At 47.0% G+C, this 22,069-nt stretch overlaps 1 protein-coding gene across 1 annotated transcript in view; it reads right to left on the reverse strand.

Moving 5' to 3' along the window:
• Positions 1–22,069, reverse strand: part of LOC107121743 (palmitoyltransferase ZDHHC3-like) — a 40,329-nt gene that overhangs the window by 13,341 nt on the left and 4,919 nt on the right. Inside the window, exons 3-4 of the mRNA XM_015424730.1 lie at positions 7,830–7,909; positions 5,873–5,985 (exon numbers count right to left, since the gene is read on the reverse strand). Of these exons, the coding sequence (XP_015280216.1) occupies positions 5,873–5,985; positions 7,830–7,909 (193 nt within the window). The remainder of the gene's footprint in view (positions 1–5,872; positions 5,986–7,829; positions 7,910–22,069) is intronic.

A 22,069-nucleotide genomic window follows, 5' to 3' on the forward strand; every position in this document is an offset into this window, starting at 1 on the left:
CTTGATTAATTGCAGCCTGTTGGTTCTGGTCCAATCTTCTGGGGAAACAGAAGACAACTCTCCTCCATCAAGGCTATGAGGGGTGGTTGCATTTTTAACAGCCGAGACGTTACCCAAAAAAGGGCTAGATGGTGGTCTAGACAACTCTACCACCCAATCTGTTCCAAAATCAGCACCCAGGGTGGAGCAGAGATCCGACCCTTCATCTGCAGAGAACCATTCAAAAGTATCACTGCTAATGGTCAACTCCTCCTCCTTTGGGGAATCCATATTTAGGGTCCTCAGTTTCTAAAACCACCTAAACAACTAAGCCAGGCGCGGTTCAAGCGATGAAGCGTTAGCAGACAGGTAACATCCCCACCACCACCTCACAGGACTTTAAAATGAGTTCTAGGACATGTTTGGCCAGACTGTCCACCCCCCTTTATGGTTGCCCCCATGTCCTCTCATGTTAAACCATGGCAACAGGCTCCAGTGTGTGGGGGGGTAGTAGAAGGTGCCAAGGCGTAATCCTACCAATTGTTCCCAGGAGCCTGTCGTTCCAGATTCCCACCAAGGTTTTAACAGAAACATTTGGAAACTCAGAATCTGTCAGAATGTTCTGGAATCCAAGCGGATCTGAGGTAAATCCTTCTGCTTGCAGCTCTGCCTCTGCAGTGGACAGGCGCCATGAGACCGCCTCTCCTGGTACGCCCCCCCAAAGAGCACTGAGCGCCAGTGATAACAACCTACCGGTGATCCCTGGCCCAAAAACTGTCTGACTGTCCTCAATCAGAACCAGGGCTTTTTCGACCCTGGCACCGGCCTAGCAGAACACTCTGCCGGTTGAGATCCGGGCCCTGCGGGAACTGATGCAGTTCCACGGGGCCTGCAAGACAGAGCTGTCCCGTCAGGCCTATGGTTGAGGGAAGCGACAATGTCTGTTCTGAATTGGCCTCCCTTCCCTTTGGCTTTTTTTCTTCTCTCCCCCCCCCCCCCCCTCTAGGTTCTAGGATATTTATTTCCCTCCCCGGATAAGGAGCACCAGGCTGCGCTCCTTTTATACGCCATCTATTAGTTGTTGTTTTACTGCAGAATTCTTTAATATTTTAATTCTATGGATTGTTTCATGAATGTTGTTACCTGCTCTGAGCCCTGCTATACAGGGGAGGGTGGGATGATGACAACAACAACAACAACAATAACAACAATAATAGTAACAATAACAACAACAACAACAACAATAATATCATCACCATGGTTTCAGTAGGTCAGTCTAACAACGGCCTGATAAAGGACACTTCCACATGGAAGTCTCCCAGATCAACCAGCATGGGGGACTCCAGCCCCACACAGCATCTCTGCCACCTGAGGCAGCGTCCCTCCTGGTGACTGAGGCAGACAGGCCAACAGGAGAATACCCCAGTCTGTCTTTGGGACCCAGTACAGGAAAAATGCAAGTAAGACTAGCAACAGTTTGTTTTTTTGGTAAACAATTTTTTTTATTTTTTCCATAGGAATACAACATTTAAATTAAACCATTTCATTTTTCCATTGTTTACCCCATTCCCATCTCCTCCCCTCCCTTCCGTGGCTTCCCGCAATGCTTCCCCCCCATTTCACATTACTTTACATCGATTATATCATTTTTCTTATCATTACAATCTCAAGATAACTTCATTTGACTTAATATTGATCTAAACATATTAAGTTTTGTTTCACATCCCAGTTCTTTTCCAGATATATTTTAAAGTCACTCCATTCTTGAAAAAAAACGTCGTCTTCATCGTTGTTCAGTTTTTTTGTAATTTTATCCATTTCAGCCATGAACAGAACTTTTTGTATCCAGTCTTCTATCTCTGGTATTTTCTCTGTTTTCCAAAATTGTGCATATATCATTCTCGCTGTTGTTATTAAATACCAGAGTAAAGTCTTTTTAGTCGTATTGACTTCTTCCATTTTCAGTCCCAAAAGCAGAATTTCTGGTGCTTTTTTGAAAGAGCATTTCAATATTTTTTGTATTTCCCTGTGGACTTTTGTCCAAAAGTCTACAGCTTTCTCACAAGTCCACCACATATGGTAAAATGAGCCCTCATGGGTCTTACATTTCCAACATTTATTTGACATAGTCTGGTTCATATTTGCAATTTTCTTCGGAGTCATGTACCACCTATACATCATTTTATAACAATTCTCTTTGACATTGGTACAAGGCGATATCTTAATAGAATTTTTCCACAAATATTCCCAAGTTTCAATAGACACTTCCTTATTCATATTTATTGCCCATTTTATCATTTGCTCTTTCACAGTTTCATCTTCAGTAAACCATTTTAACAACACTTTATACATTTTAGAGATATTTTTCCCCCTCCACTCTCCCAAATTCTTTGGCATCACAGAGTATTTTCATCTTAATTCTCGGTTTCTTGCCTGCCCAAACAAACTTTGATAGTTCTTGTTGCCATTTAAGTAGCATATCCGTCTTGTGAAGTATTGGTATTGTTTGGAACAGGAACATCAAACGTGGTAAGACATTCATTTTGATAACTGATATTCTTCCCATCAATGATAAGTTCATTTTATCCCATTTCTTAAAGTCTTGAGTTAACTTGGTCCATAATTTTTCATAGTTATTCTTGTATAAGTCTATATTTCTCGCCGTTAACTCAATGCCTAAATATTTCGGTTTTTTTACTACTTCACATTGTACCAGGTCTTGTAGTTCCACTTGTTTTTGTTTCGTCATGTTCTTACAAATAAGCTTCGTTTTATTTTTGTTCACATAGAATCCAGCCAATTCTCCAAAATCTTTTATCTTTTGGAATAGTAATGGTAACTCTTCAATCGGGTTTTCCACAATAAACATAACATCGTCTGCAAATGCTCGATACTTGTATTTAAATCCTTTATGTGTCAATCCCTTTATCTCTTGGTCTTGCTGTATTTTTTGTAACAATACTTCCAGTACCCATATGAATAATAGCGGTGACAAAGGACAACCCTGTCTTGTACCTTTTTGTACCTTGAAGTTATCTGTCACTTCCTTATTCACATTCAATTTTGCAGTTTGTTCAAAATAGATAGCTTCAATACAGTTTCTAAATTGTTGTCCCGTTTCTATTTTTTCCATCATTTGTAGCATAAAATTCCAGTTAAGATTGTCAAATGCCTTTTCTGCATCAACAAATAATAAAGCTACTTCTTTTTCTGGGTGCTTCTCATAATATTCAATTGCATCCATTACTATTCTTACATTATCACGAATCTGTCTTTTTGGTAAAAAACCAGCTTGGTCTTCCGAAATCACTGTTTGTAAATAGTTTTTCACCCTTTCTGCAATAATTTTTGCAAAGATTTTGTAGTCATTGTTTAGAAGAGAGATTGGCCTGTAGTTCTTCACATTTGTTAGATCTTGTCCTTCCTTTGGTATCAGTGAAATAATTGCCTCTTTCCATGAATCTGGCACCTTTTTGTTCTCTCTTATTTCGTTGGATAAAGCTTCCATGGCCGGAAGAATTTCCTCTTTCATTTTTTTATAAAACTTTGCTGTAAATCCGTCCGGCCCTGGCGCCTTTCCCAACTTCGATTCTTCAATCGCCTTCGTCACTTCTTCTTTTTGAATTCGACCATTTAATAAATCCTTAAATTCACTGCTTATTTTAGATAGTGGACTTTCTTCCAGATATGTTCTAATCTTCTCAAGATCAGTTCTAGTTGCTTGGAATAATTTGGCATAATACTTGAAGAAACTTCTCTTTATACCATTAGGGTCAACGAATTCCTTTCCATCTTCTATAATTTTGGTTATCATTCTTCTTTCTTTTCTAGTTTTAAGTTGCCAAGCTAAATATTTTCCCGGTCTATTTGCCCCTTCGAAAGATTTTTGCTGTAACTTCTTTAAATTCCAATAGAGTTCATGGTTCAAAGTTTCATTCAGTTGCTCTCTTAGCAACTGCAATTCTTTGATGATTTTCTTTTTCCCAGGTTTCTTTTTTAATTCTTTTTCTTTTTGGGCTATTTTTTCCAACACTTCTGCTTGTTTTTGAAATTTTTCCTTTTTTTGCTTCACATTTTGCGAGATGAGGATTCCTCTCATCACGGCTTTGTAGGCATCCCACACAACCTGTATCGGGGTCTCTTTGTTTAAATTTTCTTTAAAAAATTGTTTTGTTTCTTCCTTTAGCAATTCTACTACAGCTTTTTTATCCAACAAATCTTCATTTATTCTCCAAAGGAAGGATTTGTTCCTTTCTATAGAGCTCCACACAACAGGGTTGTGGTCTGAATTACATCTGGGCAAAATTTCAATTTTATGTGTTTTCATTGACAATTCTTCTGACATCCAAATCATATCAATTCTGGAAAAAGAACAATGTCTATTGGAATAAAATGTAAAGTCTTTCTGTGTCGGGTTCCATTTCCGCCAAACATCTTCTAATTTTTCCTGTTTGACTATTTCAAAAAAGTTCCTTGGCAATTTTCCACTATTTTCGTTGCCTTTTTGTGGTTTTCTGTCCAAGCGGTCTATAGTTCCATTAAAATCTCCAGCCATAATGACTTGGTCATAAGTTTGTTTTTGTAGGTGCTCATTTAAGTCCTTAAAAAATTTCTCCTTTGCTCCATTGGGTGCATATAAATTGATCACCAGTGTCTTTTTTTGTTGGATCATAACTTCCACACCCACATATCTCCCTTCCAAGTCGTTAAAAATTTCTTTAGGTTGCAAGTGATTTTTCACATATGTCACCACTCCTTTCTTCTTGTTTAGGGCCGAAGAACAAAATTCCAATCCTAATTTAACATTTTTTAAATATTTAACATCTTGTTTTCTGATATGAGTTTCTTGCAAGCATATCACATTACAATTTTGTTTTTGTATCCAATAATTGATTCTTTTCCTCTTGTTTGGTGAATTTAATCCATTCACATTCCATGACAACAATTTGTAATCCATTATGCGTTTTAATTTAAAGTTCTCCAAAGTCATCTAAATTGTCCGCTTTGAATTTGTAAAAATCCGTCACCGATCTGATCAGAATCCTCCCTCCTTTATATGTGAAGGATAAACCTTGCGGAATTTCCCATCTATATCTGATGTTCAACGCCTTCAGTTTGTCAGCCAAAGGTTTATACCTTTTTCTGTCCTGAAAGACTAGCAACAGTTTGCACTGGGAACCGATGGAAAGTTGGAGCAGCTTCCCTAGGAGGAGAGAGATGACGGGGGGGGGGGGGCTTGATAGAGGTTTATAAAACTATGACAAGAGAAACTTTTCTCCCTCTGCCAAAATACTAGAACTCGGCGGCATCCAATAAAGCTGATGGGCAGTAGGCTCAGGCCGGACAAAAGGAAATGCTACTTTAAACAGAGAGTGATAAAAATGTGGAATTCACTGCCAGAGGATGCAGAGATGGCCACAGGCACAGACAGCTTTGAAAGGGGATTAGACAGAATCAGGGAGGAGAGGTCTATCAGTGGCCTCTAGTGCTGGTGACTAAAGGGAACCTCCACAGTCAGAGGCAATCAACCTCTGAATCCCAGTGCCAGGAGGCAACACCAAAGGGAGAGCTTTGGTCTCTATGCCCTGCTGCTGGCCCTCCAGAGGAACCGGCTGGCCACTGTGTGGGACAGGATGCTGGACTAGACAGACCCTTGGTGTGATCCAGCAGGGCTCCTCTTATGTCCTTATGAAAGAAAGACTCACAGAGGATTTTGGCTACCCCACCCCATCCTCCAGTTTGGGCTTGATTAAAAGAGCAATCCCCTTTCAGGCAATCTCCGCCAGATGTCTCTTGGTGAAGCCCCCCCCCCTTTCAGAAATGAAGCCCCATTCCAGCTTGCCGTCTCAAAGCTACTCGTCCTCCCGTGCGTCAAAGCTGCGGGGAAACTCACCATGGGCAGTGATGATCCATGCGACGCACGCAGCGGTGGCATACACGGCAGTGGTGAGCCCTGGGGGGGCGGTACGTCTCGCAGCGGTTGCACACTGTCCAGTCCTCGTTATTCTGGGAGGGACACGGAAGAAAGATGCCATGGGACCAAAGGCCAGTTTGGTGTAATAAAATAATAATAATAATATAATTATAATAATATACTTTATTGTCATTGTACATAGTACAACGAGTGCAGTTAAGAGTGCAGACTCTACACTGGGAGAACTGGGTTTGATTCCCCACTCCTCCACATGCAGCTGCTGATGTGACCTTGGGTCAGTCACGAGTTCTCTCAGAGCTGTTCTCTCAAGAGCAGTTCTCTCAAGAGCTCTCTCAGCCCCACCTACCTCACAGGGTGTCTGTTGTGGGCAGGGGACGGGAAAGGAGATTGTAAGCCACTCTGAGACTCCGAACAAAGGGTGGGGTATAAATCCAATCTTTTCTTCTTCTTCTTCTCCCTTGGCCATTTGTTGACTAAAGCCCAATTCTCACTGCAGATTAAACCTGCACCTGTCTGGTCCAGCATGGCTCTTCTTACGTTCTTATGAGGGGAAGACCTTGGACTCTATGCCCTGTCGTTGGCCCTCCAGAAGAACTGGTTGGCCACTGTGTGTGACAGGATGCTGGACTAGAGGGACTTTCACTGATCCAGCAGGGCTTTTCTGATGTTCTTATGAGGGGAAGGCCTCGGCCTCTCTGCCCTCTTGTTGGTTTTCCAGAGGAACTGGCTGGGGCCACGGTGTGAGGCAGGATGCTGGACTAGAGGGACCACTTCTGATCCAGCAAGGCTCGTCTCATGTTCTTAACCTCTCTGATAGGGAAAAATGCCTCCATGCAATGAGAAAGCTAGCATGTCAAAAAAGGCTTGACGTATTCTTCCCGATATGCTAGCTTTCTACAAGCAGGAAATTGTTACGCACGGAGGGGCATCCAATCATGCACGGTCTGAAGCAGGACAGACCACAGGCTTAACTTACTTCCTAGTGAGATGGTAAAGTGTACAAAGAGAGGCTGGTGGAGCTATTTCTCAATATTTCTTGATTTAAAACACTGCTGCGCCACCTTTCCACCCAGCTCGGGGTCCCCTGCAGTGGCAATCAAGCTCAACGAAGTTAAAATACAGACGAATACACATAAAATATTTAAGACAAGCTAAATGGATAAACGCATACACAAAGACACCCCCGGAGGGAGGAGAATTAGGGACGGAACGGCAATCCAAACAAAAAAACAATCGAATACGTTGCTTGTGTTAAGAAAGAGGAAAACCTATGCAAGAGAGCTATCGGCGAAAACTCCAGCATTCAGGGTTGGAACCGACTTGCTCGGCTCAATAAGGGGTTTCGATGCAGAACCTCTAGGCAACAGCCTTCCCAGGAGAAGGGCTTGAGCTCCTCTGGGGTACCACAGATTCCCCGCAGGCAGACACAGCCTCTCTCTTCAGCATCTCCAGTTCAAGGGATCTCTGGGAGGCACCTATCTGAGGCCTCGGAGAGCCACCACTGGGGCAACACAGATCTGCTTAAGGTCTGCCACTGAGGGGGAGCCCACCACCTTCCCTAGGCAGCTGACTCCACTGTGGCACAACTCTGACTGCAAAACAGTTTTCCCTAATATCCAGCTGGTACCTTCCCGCCCTCGATTTAAACCCATTCTTGTGAGTCCCGTCCTCTGCTGACAACAGACTCCCTGCCCTCCCCTAAGTGAAGTGGCAGCCCTTCAAATAGTTCAAGAGAGCCATCCCGTCCCCCTTCAACCTCCTCTTCTCCAGACTGAACATTCCCAAATCCCTCCGCCTCTCCTCATAGGGCTTCTTGGTCTCCAGGCCACCGGTCATGCTCCTCACTCTTTGGCCTGGCTCTGCAGAGAGCGGCTGGGCGGCGGGGTGTGTGTGTGTGTGTGTGTTAATGACTCACCCGGCTGCTCTTGTGGGATGAACCGCTGCTGCTCCGGAGGTCAGAGAAGTCAATGGCGGTGTCCGGGAGCGGGACAATGCCTGAAAAAGGATCAGAGGTCACAACCCTCCATACACTGCATTCTCCTGCTACGCAAACGGCCCAGAAAATAAAAGTGGGCAGGTTGAAATGTGACCCTAACCTACCGCCAAGTGATCTTCTGCACACACACTGGCCGTGCCCTGCTTCTTGGCTCTCCTCTTGACAGCTCTGATTGCTTATTACGGTTTTATCTTTGAACTTGTTGTGAGAGCTCAAGGCACTTAATATCAGTGCTGAGAGCTCCTATCAGAACAAGGGACGTTTCCTTTGGCCTCTGTCGCCTGGGCAGACAACTAAAGTCGGCAATGCGCCACCAATACCAGTTAGGGACAGATCACCTCAATGCCCAAGTGGATACAGACGTTGATTACCAACTTTATTTCTTAGAATCATAGAGTTGGAAGGGACCTCCAGGGTCATCTGGTCCAACCTCCTGCACAAGGCAGGAAATTCACAGATACCTCCCCCCCCACACACCCCAGTGACTGCTGTTCCACGCCCAGAAGATGACAAAAAACCCTCCAGGATCCCCGGCCAAACTGGCCTGGAGAGAAATTGCTTCCTGACCCCAAAGTAGTGATCAGTATTTCCCTGGGCGTGTAAGAAAGGGCCACGAGAACTAAGCAATGAGGCGACCCTTCCTGCCCTCCCTCTCAAGATCTGCCTCAGTTCACAGAATCAGCATTGCTGTCAGATGGCCATCTAGCCTCTGCTTGAAAACCTCCAGAGAAAGAGAGCCCGCCACCTCCCCAGGAAGCCTGTTCCACTGAGGAGCTGCGCTGACTGTCAGGAAGTTCTTCCGAATGTTTAGCCGAAAACGCTTCTGATTTAAAACCATATATGACCTGATGCATTTCGGCCCACTAGAGCCTTCTTCAGAGGTCAAATAGTGCGGAGGAGAACATGCAACAAAGCCCCTGTTACACCTGAAAGGCAGTAAACAATTGATGTGGGACCAAAAATGGAATGTTCCAAACTGGAATTGAATGGCCATCTAGCCTCTGTTTGAAAACCTCCAAAGGGGGAGAGCCCACCACCTCCCGAGGAAGCCTGTTCCACTGAGGCACCGCTCTAAGTGTCAGGAAGTTCTTCCAACCGTTCAGCCGAAAATTCTTCTGATGTAATTTCAACCCGTTGGTTCTGGTCCGACCTTCTGGGACCAGAAGGAAACAGGCTAGCTTGATCTCCTCAGATCTCAGAAGCTAAGCAGGGTCGGCCCTGGCTGGTATTTGGATGGGAGACCTCCAAGGAATACCGGGGTCTTGACACGGAGGCGGGCAAAGGCAAACCACCTCTGAATATCTCTTGCCTTGAAACCCCCCATGGGGTTGCCCTAAGTCAGCTGGGACCTTGATGGTTCTTTCCACCACCAAAGTTCCACTAAATAGCCCCCCCCCCTGCTAAATAAATCAGGGTAGGGTGTGCATAAGTCACGGACTCAGTTCCTGCTCCTGATACTTCCTTTATTGCATTAAACACACAGAGAACAAACCAGCAGTCAGTTCAGAGATGCATCACATGCTTCCCCTAAAAAAAACTAAAAAAAACCCCACATATTTTTCCTTTTTAGGATAAAGTTTGCCTCCACGGATCTACTGGAAGCGAATGTGATTGTCTGCCTTGGGAGACCTTCGGCAATAATGAACATTCTGCACTGCCCCTCGGCTTATCTGTTTCAGTGTACATCCCACAGTTTACACCACCAGGTAAGGGCCAATTAGGAAAACAAACAAACCGTTATTTGGCACACACAGAGATGCATCCTGATGTAATCCCAGATGCATTAAGGGAGCTTTCAACATATCTAATCTCACGTCCGTAGCTACAGCGGGGCATTTGCGGGCCCTGCCCCCTTAATTAAAAGCCCCGCCCTCCAAACAGCCATGCCAGGAACCTTATTTTTGAGGAGAGGACAGTTTGGTGTAGTGGTTAAGTGTGCGGACTCTAAACTGGGAGAACCAGGTTTGATTACCCACTTCTCTACTTGCAGCTGCTGGGTGACCCTGGGCAAGCCGTAGTTCTGTAAGAGCTGTTCCTGAAAGAGCAATTCTCTCAGAGCTCTCTCAGCCCCGCCTACCTCACAGGGTGTCTGTTGTGGGGAGGGGAAGGGAAAGGAGTTTCTAAACAGCTCTGATTCTAAGCCTGTCTAATTCCCCTCTTCCCTAGAGTTTTCACTTCCTCTAATTCATGTTATGATAGGAACTTTGTTTTCCGCTCTTATTTTGATAGGCACTACCCAATGCATTACACCTTTTAAATAACAACAACCCTGTGGACGCTTTCTTTTAAAACAAGAGCCTCTCCTCCAAAGATTCCTAGATTCATTAGCAGTAGAAAAGAGCAACAGTCCAGTAGTGCCTTAATAAAATTTGTGGCAGGGGAAGGGCTTTTGTGGGTCACTGCTCACTTCTTCGGATACAGCTGGAATGTGAGTCCATCTGTCCTTTTAACTTGGAGAGTGGACTGATTTCAGGGGCTGAATGGAAATAGCAGGTAAATGACAACAGCAGGTGTGATTGAATTAGGTGTGATTATGCAGAGCGGTAGTAGGCATGGAGAAATCAGCACTGGTGATGAGACAGGAAACCTAGGTCTCTATTCAGTCCAGGAGAATGCATTTTCTTTGCCCCAGAAGTGGGCAGCTGATGGGAAGGGCCAGGAGGGCAGATATCTTCAGGTATCTGAAGAAGTGAGCAGTGACTCACAAAAGCTCCAATCCTGCCAAAAATTGTGTTAATCTTCAAGGTTAATCTTTTGGACTCTTGCTCTTTTCTATTGCTACAGACAGACTAAACACGGCTACCCGTCTTCTGTCTCCATTAAAGATTCATTATTTACTGATAGCTTTTGTAGGCACTTTTTCCATTGAGGCTCAAGATGATTCCGTGCTGTTAACAGCTTAACCTCTTTTTTAAAAATCCAGCAACATTTACACTTACATTTGAAAAAACTACTGCCACTGCCCCCCCCCACCCAGCATCTGACCTGGATGGCCCAGGCTTGCCCGATCTCATCCGCTCTCAGAAGCTAAGCTTCTGAGCTTTTGGATGGGAGACCACCAAGGAATTCCCGGGTTTCTACGCAGAGGAAGGCAACAGCAAACTACCTCTGAACGTCTCTTGCCTTAAAAATCAAACAGGGTCACTATAAGTTGGCTGCGACTTGACAGCCCGTTCCGCCACCACCCCATTTAAAGAAACTCACTGGAGAGCAAAACAAAACCAAGCCCTAGATGTGGAGTCAGCAAACCGATAAAGGATATCTGAGGGCTACTGATGTCCATCAGCTATCGCAGGGAGAAGCAGAAGCTCTCTGTTTAGAAGCAGCATACCTCTGTGTAACGGACACCAAGTTCCAACAATATGGATGGGCTGTTGCCTTTGGGACATCTGGGTGGGCTTCTGGGAGGCACCTGGTGGGCCACCACTGGAAACTGAACCTGGAGCATCTTGTTGGGTTAGATCAGGGGCAATGTTCCCTCTAAGCTATGGAGCCTTGTGAACAAAAGTTCTACTTTGTGAGCTACTGGCATTAAAATTGTGAGCAAGCAATTTGGCTGCTGCATAAATTAGTTGGCTCTGGAGCCATCCTTCCTGAGCCAAGACAAAAATGTGTGAGCCGGAGGCTAAAAAACTGTGAGCTAGCTCACACTAACTCAGCTTATAGGGAACACTGATCAGTGGGCAGGGGCATGTGGGCCTTAGGCCCAGGAAGGGTTCTTATTAAACATATGGAGCAGAGGCCCATCAGTGGCTATTAGCCAGCCACAAGGTACAGATAGGAACTCTCATTCTGGGGCAAGGGATGCTCTGTATTCTTGGTGCTTGGGGGGGGGGGGCAACAGTGGGAGGGCTTCTGGAGTTCTGGCCCCACTGGTGGACCTCCTGAGGGCACCTGGTATTTTTGGCCACTGTGTGACAGAGTATTGGACTGGATGGGCCATTGACCTGATCCAGCATTGGCTTCTCCGATGTTCTTATGACTGGCCATTGGAGAGTTGACTGCTGGTGCAGATTTTTAAAAACATTGCTTTGGCAGCAGCTACCACCACAGCACGGGGTTCTTCGCTGTGTGACTAAAAGTAAGCTGCAGCATCCATTTTGTGCCGGGCTCCACCTCCTGTGGTAGCCATTTTGTGGCAGCCATCTTGTGGATGTGCCCGCCACGCTTTGCTAGAATTCCAGAGGAGGAGGAGGAGGAGGAGGAGGAGGAAGGATTTATACCCTGCCCTTCACTACCCAAAGGAGTTTCAGAACGGCTTACAATCTCCTTTCCCTTCCCCTCCCCACAACAGACACCCAGTGAGGTCGGTGGGGCTGAGAGCTCTTTTGAGGACTGCACTTGAGAGAACTGGAGCTGCGGTGGCTCAAGTGGTTAAGACGCTGAACTGCTGGCTGTGGAAGGTCGGTAGTTCAGCAGTTCGAGACCCGGGTGCTGCATGACAGAGTGAGCTCCCGTCTCTAGTTCCAGCTCCTGCCAACCTAGCAGTTCGGAAGCAAGAAATTGCAAGTAGCTAAATAGGTACCACTTCGGTGGGAAGGTAACAGCGTTCCATGCGCCTTGGTGTTTAGTCATGCTGGCAACATGACCACGGAAACGTCTTCGGACAGCGCTGGCTCTTCGGCTTTGAAACGGAGATGAGCACCGCAACCCTAGAGTCGGATTCGACTGGCTTTCGAGCAAGGGAACCTTTACCTTGAGAGAACAGCTCTGAAAGGACAGACCCAAGGTCACACCAGCAGCTGCATGTGGAGGAGTGGGGAATCAAACCTGATTCTCCCAGATTACAGTCTGCGCTCCTAAGCACTACACCAAACTGGATCTAACTGCAAGTTCAAAAAAGTTGGGGACCCCTGGGTTAGATGGATCTTCATTCCGATTCAGTGAAGCAACTATCCTTAAGCAAACAATCAGACCAAGGAGAAGCACAGTGTCTTCCTCCCCCTACCCATTAAAGTAGTTTATGGAGAAAAACAAATCCAAGGAACAGAATGAACCACTAGGAATGATGCATGCACATTATGCAACTGAGATGTTCTTTCTTTCTTGGTGACGCAGCAAAGACCATTTTTGCTAGATAAATATTTGGATTTTGCATTTGGAAGGCAAAAGGGAGCAGGGTGATGAATTTAAATAACGTGGAGCTCGGCTACTGCTCCAGATGCCCCCGGGAAAGATGATCGACGGGCCTCCTCCGCCTCACCTCTGCCAGGGATAAACAGTGCTGAGGAGCAGCAGGCCCTGGGGCTCCTTTCCAGGGCAAGATGACACTCTCCAGGAAACCGAGGTGGTGACCTTCGGCTGGACCGCATGGAGCAGAGATGGAAAAAACAATGCTAGCCAGACCATGAGTCCGGCACCTCATCCTGCAGCTGCTTTGCCTGGATATGCTCAAATAGCACTGCAGAACAAGCAAGGGGCTGTCATGTAGAAGGGCTGTCATGTAGAAGATGGAGCAGATCGATTCTCTCTTGCTCCCGATTGCAAGACTAGATCTAATGGGTGGAAATTACAAGGGAGTCGTTACCGGCTAAATATCAGGAGACACTTCCTAACTGTAAGAGTGGTTGAGCAGTGGAACAGACTGCCTCGGGAGGTGGTGGATGCTTCCTCGCTGGACGTTTCCAAGCGGAGGCTGGACGACCATCTTTCGGGTATGTTGTAGGGGTATCTTTCGGCTACGCTCCTGCAGAGTGCAGGGGGTTGGACTAGATGACCTGCAAGGTCCCTTCCAACTCTCACATTCTATGATTCTATGGCAAGGAACCCCCCCCCCCCCAACATATGGCTTCTAACATCCTATATATGTCTGCCCTGGCCTAGTTAGTCCAGGCTAGCCCAATCTTGTCAGATCTTGGAAGCTAAGCAGGGTCAGCCTAGGTTAGTACTCAGATGAGAGACCACCAAGGAGGTCCAGGGTCGCTATGCAGAGGCAGCCAATGGCAAACTCCCTCTGTATGTCTCTTGCCTTGAAAACCTTACAGGGTTTGCAATAATTTGGCTGTGACTTGATGGCACTTTCCACCACCACATATGGTTCCTGGTAAATTCCAGCATCCTGACATAAGAATGTAAGAGAAGCCAATGTTGGATCAGGCCAATGACCCATCCAGTCCAACCCTCGGTCACACAGTGCCCAAAGAACCAGGTGCCATCAGGAGGTCCACCAGTGGGACCAGGACACTAGGAGCCCTCCCACTGTTGCCCCCCCCCAAGCACCAAGAATACAGAGCATCCCTTGCCCCAGACCGAGAGTTCCTACCTACACCTTGTGGCTAATAGCCACTGATGGACCTCTGGTGGAAAGTGCCATCACGTCACAGCCAAATTATGGCGAATCCTGTTTATCTGATTCCCTCTTGAAGCCGTCCATGCTTGTAGCCACCACCACCTCCTGTGGCAGTGAATTCCGTGTCTCAATCACTCTTTGATCCAGTTTAGGCTCCAATTTCTCTGAACTTCTAGAGATTTGATCAGAAGATGCCCTGGTGCTTGTGAACTTTTAGCAGTATCAAATATTTGTTGGAAGTGTAACCAGAATGTGGGTACCTACATCCATATGTGGTGGAACTGTGTTAAGGCAAAGAATATTGGAAGATGATAGGTAATATGCTGCAAGAAATTATAGGAGTTTATATTGTCCTCACACCAGAGCTGTGCCTACTTAATATGATCCCTGAGACATATGGGAGAGTTGAGAAGTATTTGTTGCTACACTGTCTAACAGCAGCGAGAATTATATTTGCCAAGTATTGGAAAAAAGAGAAAATCCCGGAAAAGTTAGAGGTCATACAAAAGCTATTTGAAATTGCGAAAATGGACAAAATATCATGTTCACTAAAAGGGAAAGATGATAATTTTTTTTAAGACAATTGGGAAAAACTGTATATGTGGAAATTGAAGGTGACGGGTTAGGAATATGTTCTGTATAGAGAGTTCAATGGGAAATGAGGCTGTATGCTCATCTGTGAAGAAGTGAAGAAATAGCTGTATGTTGGATTTTTGTTTAGAAAACTTTAATTAAAATATTGTTTTTTTTTTAAAAAAGAAGACGCCCTGGTGTTTGTGAACTTTTGATAGACTAGCCTTCCAGAAAACGAAACACTGGGACTTACCACGAGGATTCCTTCTCCTTGAGGGAGAGGAAGACACTCTGATATGCTTGGGTTCTTCTCCCCACAATCCCTGGAAACAGGAAACTGATTGCAGTTTCTGTCTCCAGGGGCAGAAGGAGCCCATCCCTCATTCTGGAGACACCTACAGCTGAGAACAGTCCACAATGTGTGCCAAACAGAGAACGAGGCTTACAGAACCCTACGATACAAACCATACAGGTAAAGATAAACTGTTAGAACAGTGCAAGAGCAATGAACACAGAGACTGGCAGTTAATCACCCTTTAGGAAGCCTAATAGGCCGAACAGAGACCCTCCAACTAGGGTGGGTCCAGAGTGTGCGCCTCACCCTTGAGAAGAAGGAACCTCCAGGTTAAGTCGAATATTCCATTCTCTCTCGAGGGGGAGAAGGGACACTCTGATACACTTGGGATGTTGCCAAGTTTGTGTTCGGGTTCAGGGCAGGCTTAGGCGGCCAGTTTGGCTGGAGATCCTGGAGGTTTTCAGGCATGGAGCAGGGGGTCACTGGGGGTGTGGAAGGGGGGGGGAGGTATTTGTGAATTTCCTGCACTGTGCAGGGGGTTGCACTAGCTGACCCTGGAGATCCCGTCCAACTCTATGATTCTATGACCTGCTTCTGCCACCTCAGAATCGTTGACAGGAGTGTTACCAGCATCAGCCGGTTGAGCATCGGCTAATTCAGGCTGACCAGTGACACCTCATCAGATTCAGGGAGGGAAGGGTGACTGCCAAGCATGGAGAGAACAGTAGTTCTAAACCGCTTGCTGCAGGACTCTCTCTGCCCAAATGATGCATAAAAGGGTTGGAACACTTTCCCTATGAGGAAAGGTTAAAGCGCTTAGGGCTCTTTAGCTTGGAGAAAAGACGACTGAGGGGTGACATGATCGAGGTTTACAAGATTATGCATGGAAAAGAGCAGGTAGAGAAAGAGATACTTTTCTCCCTTTCTCACAATACAAGAACTCGTGGGCACTCCATGAAATTGCTGAGCGGTCGGGTTAGAACGGATAAAAGGAAGTACTTCTTCACCCAAAGACTGATTAACACTTGGAATTCACTGCCACAGGAGGTGGTGGCGACTACAAGCATGGACGGCTTCAAAAGGGAATTAGATAAGCATATGGAGCAGAGGTCCATCAGTGGCCATTAGCCACAAGTTATAGATAGGGACTCTGGGGCAAGTGATGCTCTGTCATCTTGGTGCTTGGGGAGGTCAACAGTGGGAGGGCTTCTAATGTCCTGGCCCCACTGGTGGACCTCCTGATGGCACTGGTATTTCTGGCCACTGTGTGACACAGAGTGTTGGACTGGATGGGCCTTTGGCCTGATCCAACATTGGCGTCTCTTATGTTCTTATGATTCCCCACTCCTTCACATGCAGCTACTTTTGATTTATTGACATTTGCCACAAAAATCTCAGAGTTCTGAGTCTAGGACCCAGGTCAAAACATGAAATGGCTGAGTGATTAAGAGTCTGGGGAAGCAAGCTATGATGCAGCAGCAGCAGAACTTGAAGCGGGAGATGGCCAGTTCCACTGCGGGCCTGATGGAAACCTTCCGGGGGCCTGATCCGGCCCCCAGGCCGCATGTTTGACACCCCTGATCTAGACTGAGGGACGGTCTCCTCCTCCCACCGAGACGGAATGTGCAAACAATTCCCTGCCTCCAGGGATTGTGGGAAGAGGAACGCAAGCATATCAGTGTGTCCTCCTCCCCCTCAAGAAAGAACCCCAAGTCTGCCCGTTCCCTGCCTCCCTACTTTTTACTCATTTTTTGTTGATGCTGTCGCTAACGGGGCAGGAGGAGGACGTCTGCACATGGCACAGACAGATGGGTCTTTAAGTGCCAGGGCGGCTTCAGAGAACCAGGGAGTGGAGGCTGCTGGGCACTCTGAATTGTTCCTGGCACTGAAGAAACGGCCTTTAAGTGCCAGGCTCAATTAGAACAGATCATTGGGAGCCTCTTAGAACGGGAACGCAACCACAACATCTGACCTAATCAGATTTCACAGCCGTCTCTGACTCCTAATCCATCAACTAAGCGCTTGGACTGGCCGGGCAGAATCTTGTCAGCAGGTCTGCAGCCCTTTGATTAGTTAGGGTAGGGGGAGACACCCACAGGAACTCGGCTTTTGCAAAAGTAGATTCTTTTGAACTATGGTGCTGGAGAAGACTCTCAAGAGTCCCTTGGACTGCAAGGAGATCAAATCAGTCAATCCTAAAAGAAATCAACCCTGACTGTTCCCTGGAAGGCCAGATAATGAAACTGAAGCTCAGATACTTTGGCCACCAAATGAGAAGGGAGCACTCACTGGAGAAGACCCTGATGCTGGGAAAGACTGAAGGTCAAAGAAGACGGGGACAGCAAAGGATGAGATGGTGAGACAGTGTCATCGATGCAACGAACATGAAATTGAGCCAACTTCAGAGCATGACAGAAGACAGGAGGGCCTGGCGTGATGTGGTCCATGGGGTCGTGAAGAGTCGGACTTGAGCAGCGAAACAACAAAACAACCGGGGGGGGGGGGAGAGGGGAGGGCTTCCAGTAGCATTAGGAATGTGAAGAACTGCATTGCTGACTCAGACCGGTATGCTGTTTTCAACAGAGACCATCAGAGCTGGTGGGAGGTAGTGTTTAAAGTGTCAGCCTAAAATTTGGGAAACCCAGGTTCGAATCCCCCCACTTTGCCGTGGAAGCTTGCTGTGTGACCTTGAGCTAGTCACACTCTCTCAGCCCAACCTACCTCACAGGGTTGTTGTGAGGATAAAAAGGAGGAGAGGAGAACGATGTGAGCTGCTTTGGGTCCCTGTTAGGGAGAATGGTGAGATATAAATACAGCAAACAAATAATAAATAAGTAGGTGCCTCTTGGAAGCCCCGGGAAAGCAGTCCACCCTGTAACTTAGCCTCTGTCTCAGGCAAAGGTGGTACAATCAAAATCTGGACAGTGAACTGTGTGAATCCCTGGTTCCAATCCTACCTCTACCATGTACTCCCTCAATGGCCTTTGGCCGGCTCTATCTGCAACATCACCTGAACTGATGCACAATGGTCAACCAGCAGGGTCAGCCCTGGTTGGTGCCTGGGGGGGGGGTGAGCAGTGGGAGGGCTTCTAGTGTCAAAAAGGATCTATAGCATTGGGAAAAGTGCAGAAAAGGGCAACTAGAATGATAAAAGGGTTGGAAGTCCTTTTCTCCCTTTCTCACAATGCAAGAACTCGTGGGCACTCCATGAAATTGCTGAGCGGTCGGGTTAGAACAGATAAAAGGAAGTCCTTCTTCACCCAAAGGGTGATTCACACATGGAATTCACTGCCACAGGAGGGGGTGGCAGCTACAAGCATGGACGGCTTCAAGAGGGAATTGGATAAACGTATGGAGCAGAGGCCCATCCGCGGCTATGAGCCACAAGGTACAGATAGGAACTCTCGGTCTGGGGCAAGTGATGCTCTGTATTCTTGGTGCTTGGGGGGGGGGAGAGCAACAGTGGGAGGGCTTCTAGTGTCCTGGCCCCGCTGCTGGACCTCCTGATGGCACCTGGTATTTTTGGCCACTGTGTGGCAGTGATGGACTGGATGGGCCATTGGCCTGATCCAACATTGGCTTCTCTTATGGTTAGTACTTGGATGAAAGCCCACCAAAGAAGTCCAGGGTTGCTATGCAGAGGCAGGCACTGGCAAACCACCCCCATTAGTTTCTTGCCGTGAAAACCCTACAGGGTAGCGAAAGTCAGCTGAAACCTGACAGCGCTTTCGACCACCATCTTCAGTGTGTGGACATCAAATCATAACGGGGACAACTGTACTGAGAAAAGGTGAGCAAAGCGCCTTGGAAGTTGGAAACAATGTTATTTATTTCCAAAACAAACGACTACCTCTGCACGCCGAGGTTCTGTGTCGCCATCACAATTCACAGCAGCTAGAGATAAGCCTACCCTGCTTCATGCGTGCGTTTAATTCCTTTCTAAAGCCCTGTGGGATGGACTGGCTGATGTGCCAGATGTCACACCAAAGCCACAGAACTGCCCGCGCTGAAGTCCCCTATATTGCCCAGCATGGTGGGTTAGAGTCCCCTTTGCCCCTCGGAACACGTGGGGGTTTCAATCTTTCCCCAGTCCTCCACCTTGCCGGTGGGGGGCTCACTTACTTCCTTGGTTCCCTCTTTTGGTGTAGTGGTTAGAAGCGCCGACTCTAATCTGGGAGAACCAGGTTGGATTCCCCACTCCTCCACTTGCACCTGGCTGGATGACCTTGAGCAAGCCATAGCTCTGATAAGAGCTGTTTTTGAAAAAGAGCAGTTTCTGTCAAGAGCTCTCTCAGCTTCACCTACCTCACAGGGTGGCTGTTGTGGGGAGGGGAAGGAGTTTGTAAGCCGCTCTGAGACTCCCTTGGGTAGTGAAGGGCGGGGTATAAATCCACTCTTCTTCTTTGTGTCATCCTGCCAATACACAAGCCTTGGCCAGGAGTTCCTCCTAGGCTCAGTGCAGGTGAGGCCTAACTATCTCAGGCTTCGCTTGCCTGACTCCAACCACTCATTTCCTGACCTTGCCAGACTACCCCCCCCCCCCAATGCCTGCTCTTGGTGGTGAGACTTGGCAGGATCCCCTGGAGGTTCCAGGCTGCCCCTTCCCTATCAGGCCTCCCCAGCCCTCCACTCTGCTGCGGGGGCGTGGCCACGTCAGCCCGTTGCTCGCTGCAAATGGCCGTGCCAATTCAGTTCAGTTCAGTGTCACGGTCCTTAGACCAGTCATTTAAAAAAAAAAAAGTACACCTTTACGTAAAGGTACAAGGAGCTGCGGTGGCTCAAGTGGTGAAGACGCTGAACTATAGGCTGTAGAAGGTCGGTAGTTCAGCAGTTCGAGACCCGAGTGTGCCGCATGACGGAGTGAGCTCCCATCTCTAGTTCCAGCTCCTGCCGACCTAGCAGTTCGAAAGCAAGAAATTGCAAGTAGATAAACAGGTACCACTTCGGTGGGAAAGGAACAGCATTCCGTGCACCTTGGTGTTTAGACATGCCGGCCACATGACCACGGAAATGTCTTCGGACAGCGCTGGCTCTTCAGCTTTGAAACGGAGATGAGCACCGCAACCCTAGAGTCGGATTCGACTGGCTTTCGAGCAAGGGAACCTTTACCTTTACGTAAAAGTAAAGGTTTCCCTTGCTCGAAAGCCAGTCAAATCCAGCTCTAGGGGGCGGTCCTCATCTCCGTTTCCAAGCCAAAGAGCCAGCACTGTCTGAAGACTTCTCCGTGGTCATGTGGTCGGCATGATTAGGCATCGAGGCGCACGAGGTGCTGTTACCTTCCCACCGAAGCGGTACCCATTTATCTACTTGCAAGTTCTTGCTTTTGAACTGCTAGGTTGACAGGAGCCGGGGCCAGAGACGGGAGCTCACTCCGTCATGCGGCACTCGGGTCTCGAACTGCCGAGCTACTGACCTTCCGGTCTGCAGCTCAGCGTCTTAACCACTGAGCCACCGCAGCCCCAGTACACCTTTACAACAGTCCAAAATTTTTAAATACACCAATAAAACATGAAAAGCAGATTAAAATCTAATCTAATGTCTCACTACCGTAACTACCTAACTACCATAAAATTTCCATAACCTGAGTATCGCCATACAGAAACTGGCTACTTGATAGGTGATCTCGGGACTTCTATCAGATAGAAGAAACTCAAGTCTAGCTTTTTCAGAAAGCCCGGAATTTTTTCTATCAACAGAGGGATGATCTTATTACGTGCCACCTTATAATACGGGCACACAAAAAAACATGGGCTCTGTAGTCTCAGCCTCCCTTGATGGGCAGGTACAAAGCCTATCTATGAAAGGAATATTCTTGCATTTTCCTTCAAGTACAGCGAAAGGGAGGGCAGGGCACCTAGCCAGAGTGACGTGTCAGTTGGGGCCTCAGCACCACTGCTGTCAATGCAGGCCCACTCATAAGAACATAAGAGACGCCAATGTTGGATCAGGCCAAAGGCCCATCCAGTCCAACACTCTGTGTCACACAGTGGCCAGAAATACCAGTGCCATCAGGAGGTCCAGCAGTGGGGCCAGGACATTAGAAGCCCTCCCACTGTTGACCCCCCCCCCAAGCACCAAGAAGACAGAGCATCACTTGCCCCAGAGCCCCTATCTATACCTTGTGGCTAATAGCCACTGATGGACCTCTGCTCCATATGCTTATCTAATTCCCTTTTGAAGCCGTCCATGCTTGTAGCACCCACCACTTCCTGTGGCAGTGAATTCCATGTGTTAATCACTCTTTGGGTGAAGAAGTACTTCCTTTTATCCGTTCTAACCCGACCGCTCTCCAGTTTCATGGAGTGCCCACGAGTTCTTGTATTGTGAGAAAGGGAGAAAAGTACCTCTTTCTTTACCTGCTCTTTCCCATGCATAATCTTATAAACCTCGATCATGTCACCCCTCAGTCGTCTTTTCTCCAAGCTAAAGAGCCCTAAGCGCTTTAACCTTTCCTCATAGGGAAAGTGTTCCAACCCTTTTATCATTCGAGTTGCCCTTTTCTGCACTTTTTCCAAAGCTATAATATCCTTTTTAAGGTGTGGTGCCCAGAACTGCACACAGTATTCCAAATGAGGTCTCACCATTGATTTATATAGGGGCATTATTATATTGGCTGATCTGTTTTCAATACCCTTCCTAATAATCCCCAGCATAGCATTGGCCTTCTTTATTGCAGTCACACACTGTCTCGACATTTTCAGTGAGTTATCCACTACAACTCCAAGATCTCTCTCTTGCTCAGTCTCTGCCAGTTCAGACCCCATCAATGTGTATTTATATTTAGGATTTTTGGCTCCAATGTGCATCACCTTGCACTTGGCCACATTGAACCCCATTTGCCATGTTGACGCCCACTCGCCCATCCTTGACAGATCCCCTTGGAGTGCCTCACAATCCTCACTGGTTTTCACCACCCTGAACAACTTTGTATCATCCGCAAATTTAGCCACTTCACTGCTTACTCCCATCTCCAAATCATTAATGAACAAGTTAAAAAGCAGT

Source organism: Gekko japonicus, unplaced genomic scaffold, assembly GCF_001447785.1.
Source record: "Gekko japonicus isolate JY-2015 unplaced genomic scaffold, Gekko_japonicus_V1.1 scaffold755, whole genome shotgun sequence".
NCBI classification, from domain to species: domain Eukaryota; kingdom Metazoa; phylum Chordata; class Lepidosauria; order Squamata; family Gekkonidae; genus Gekko; species Gekko japonicus.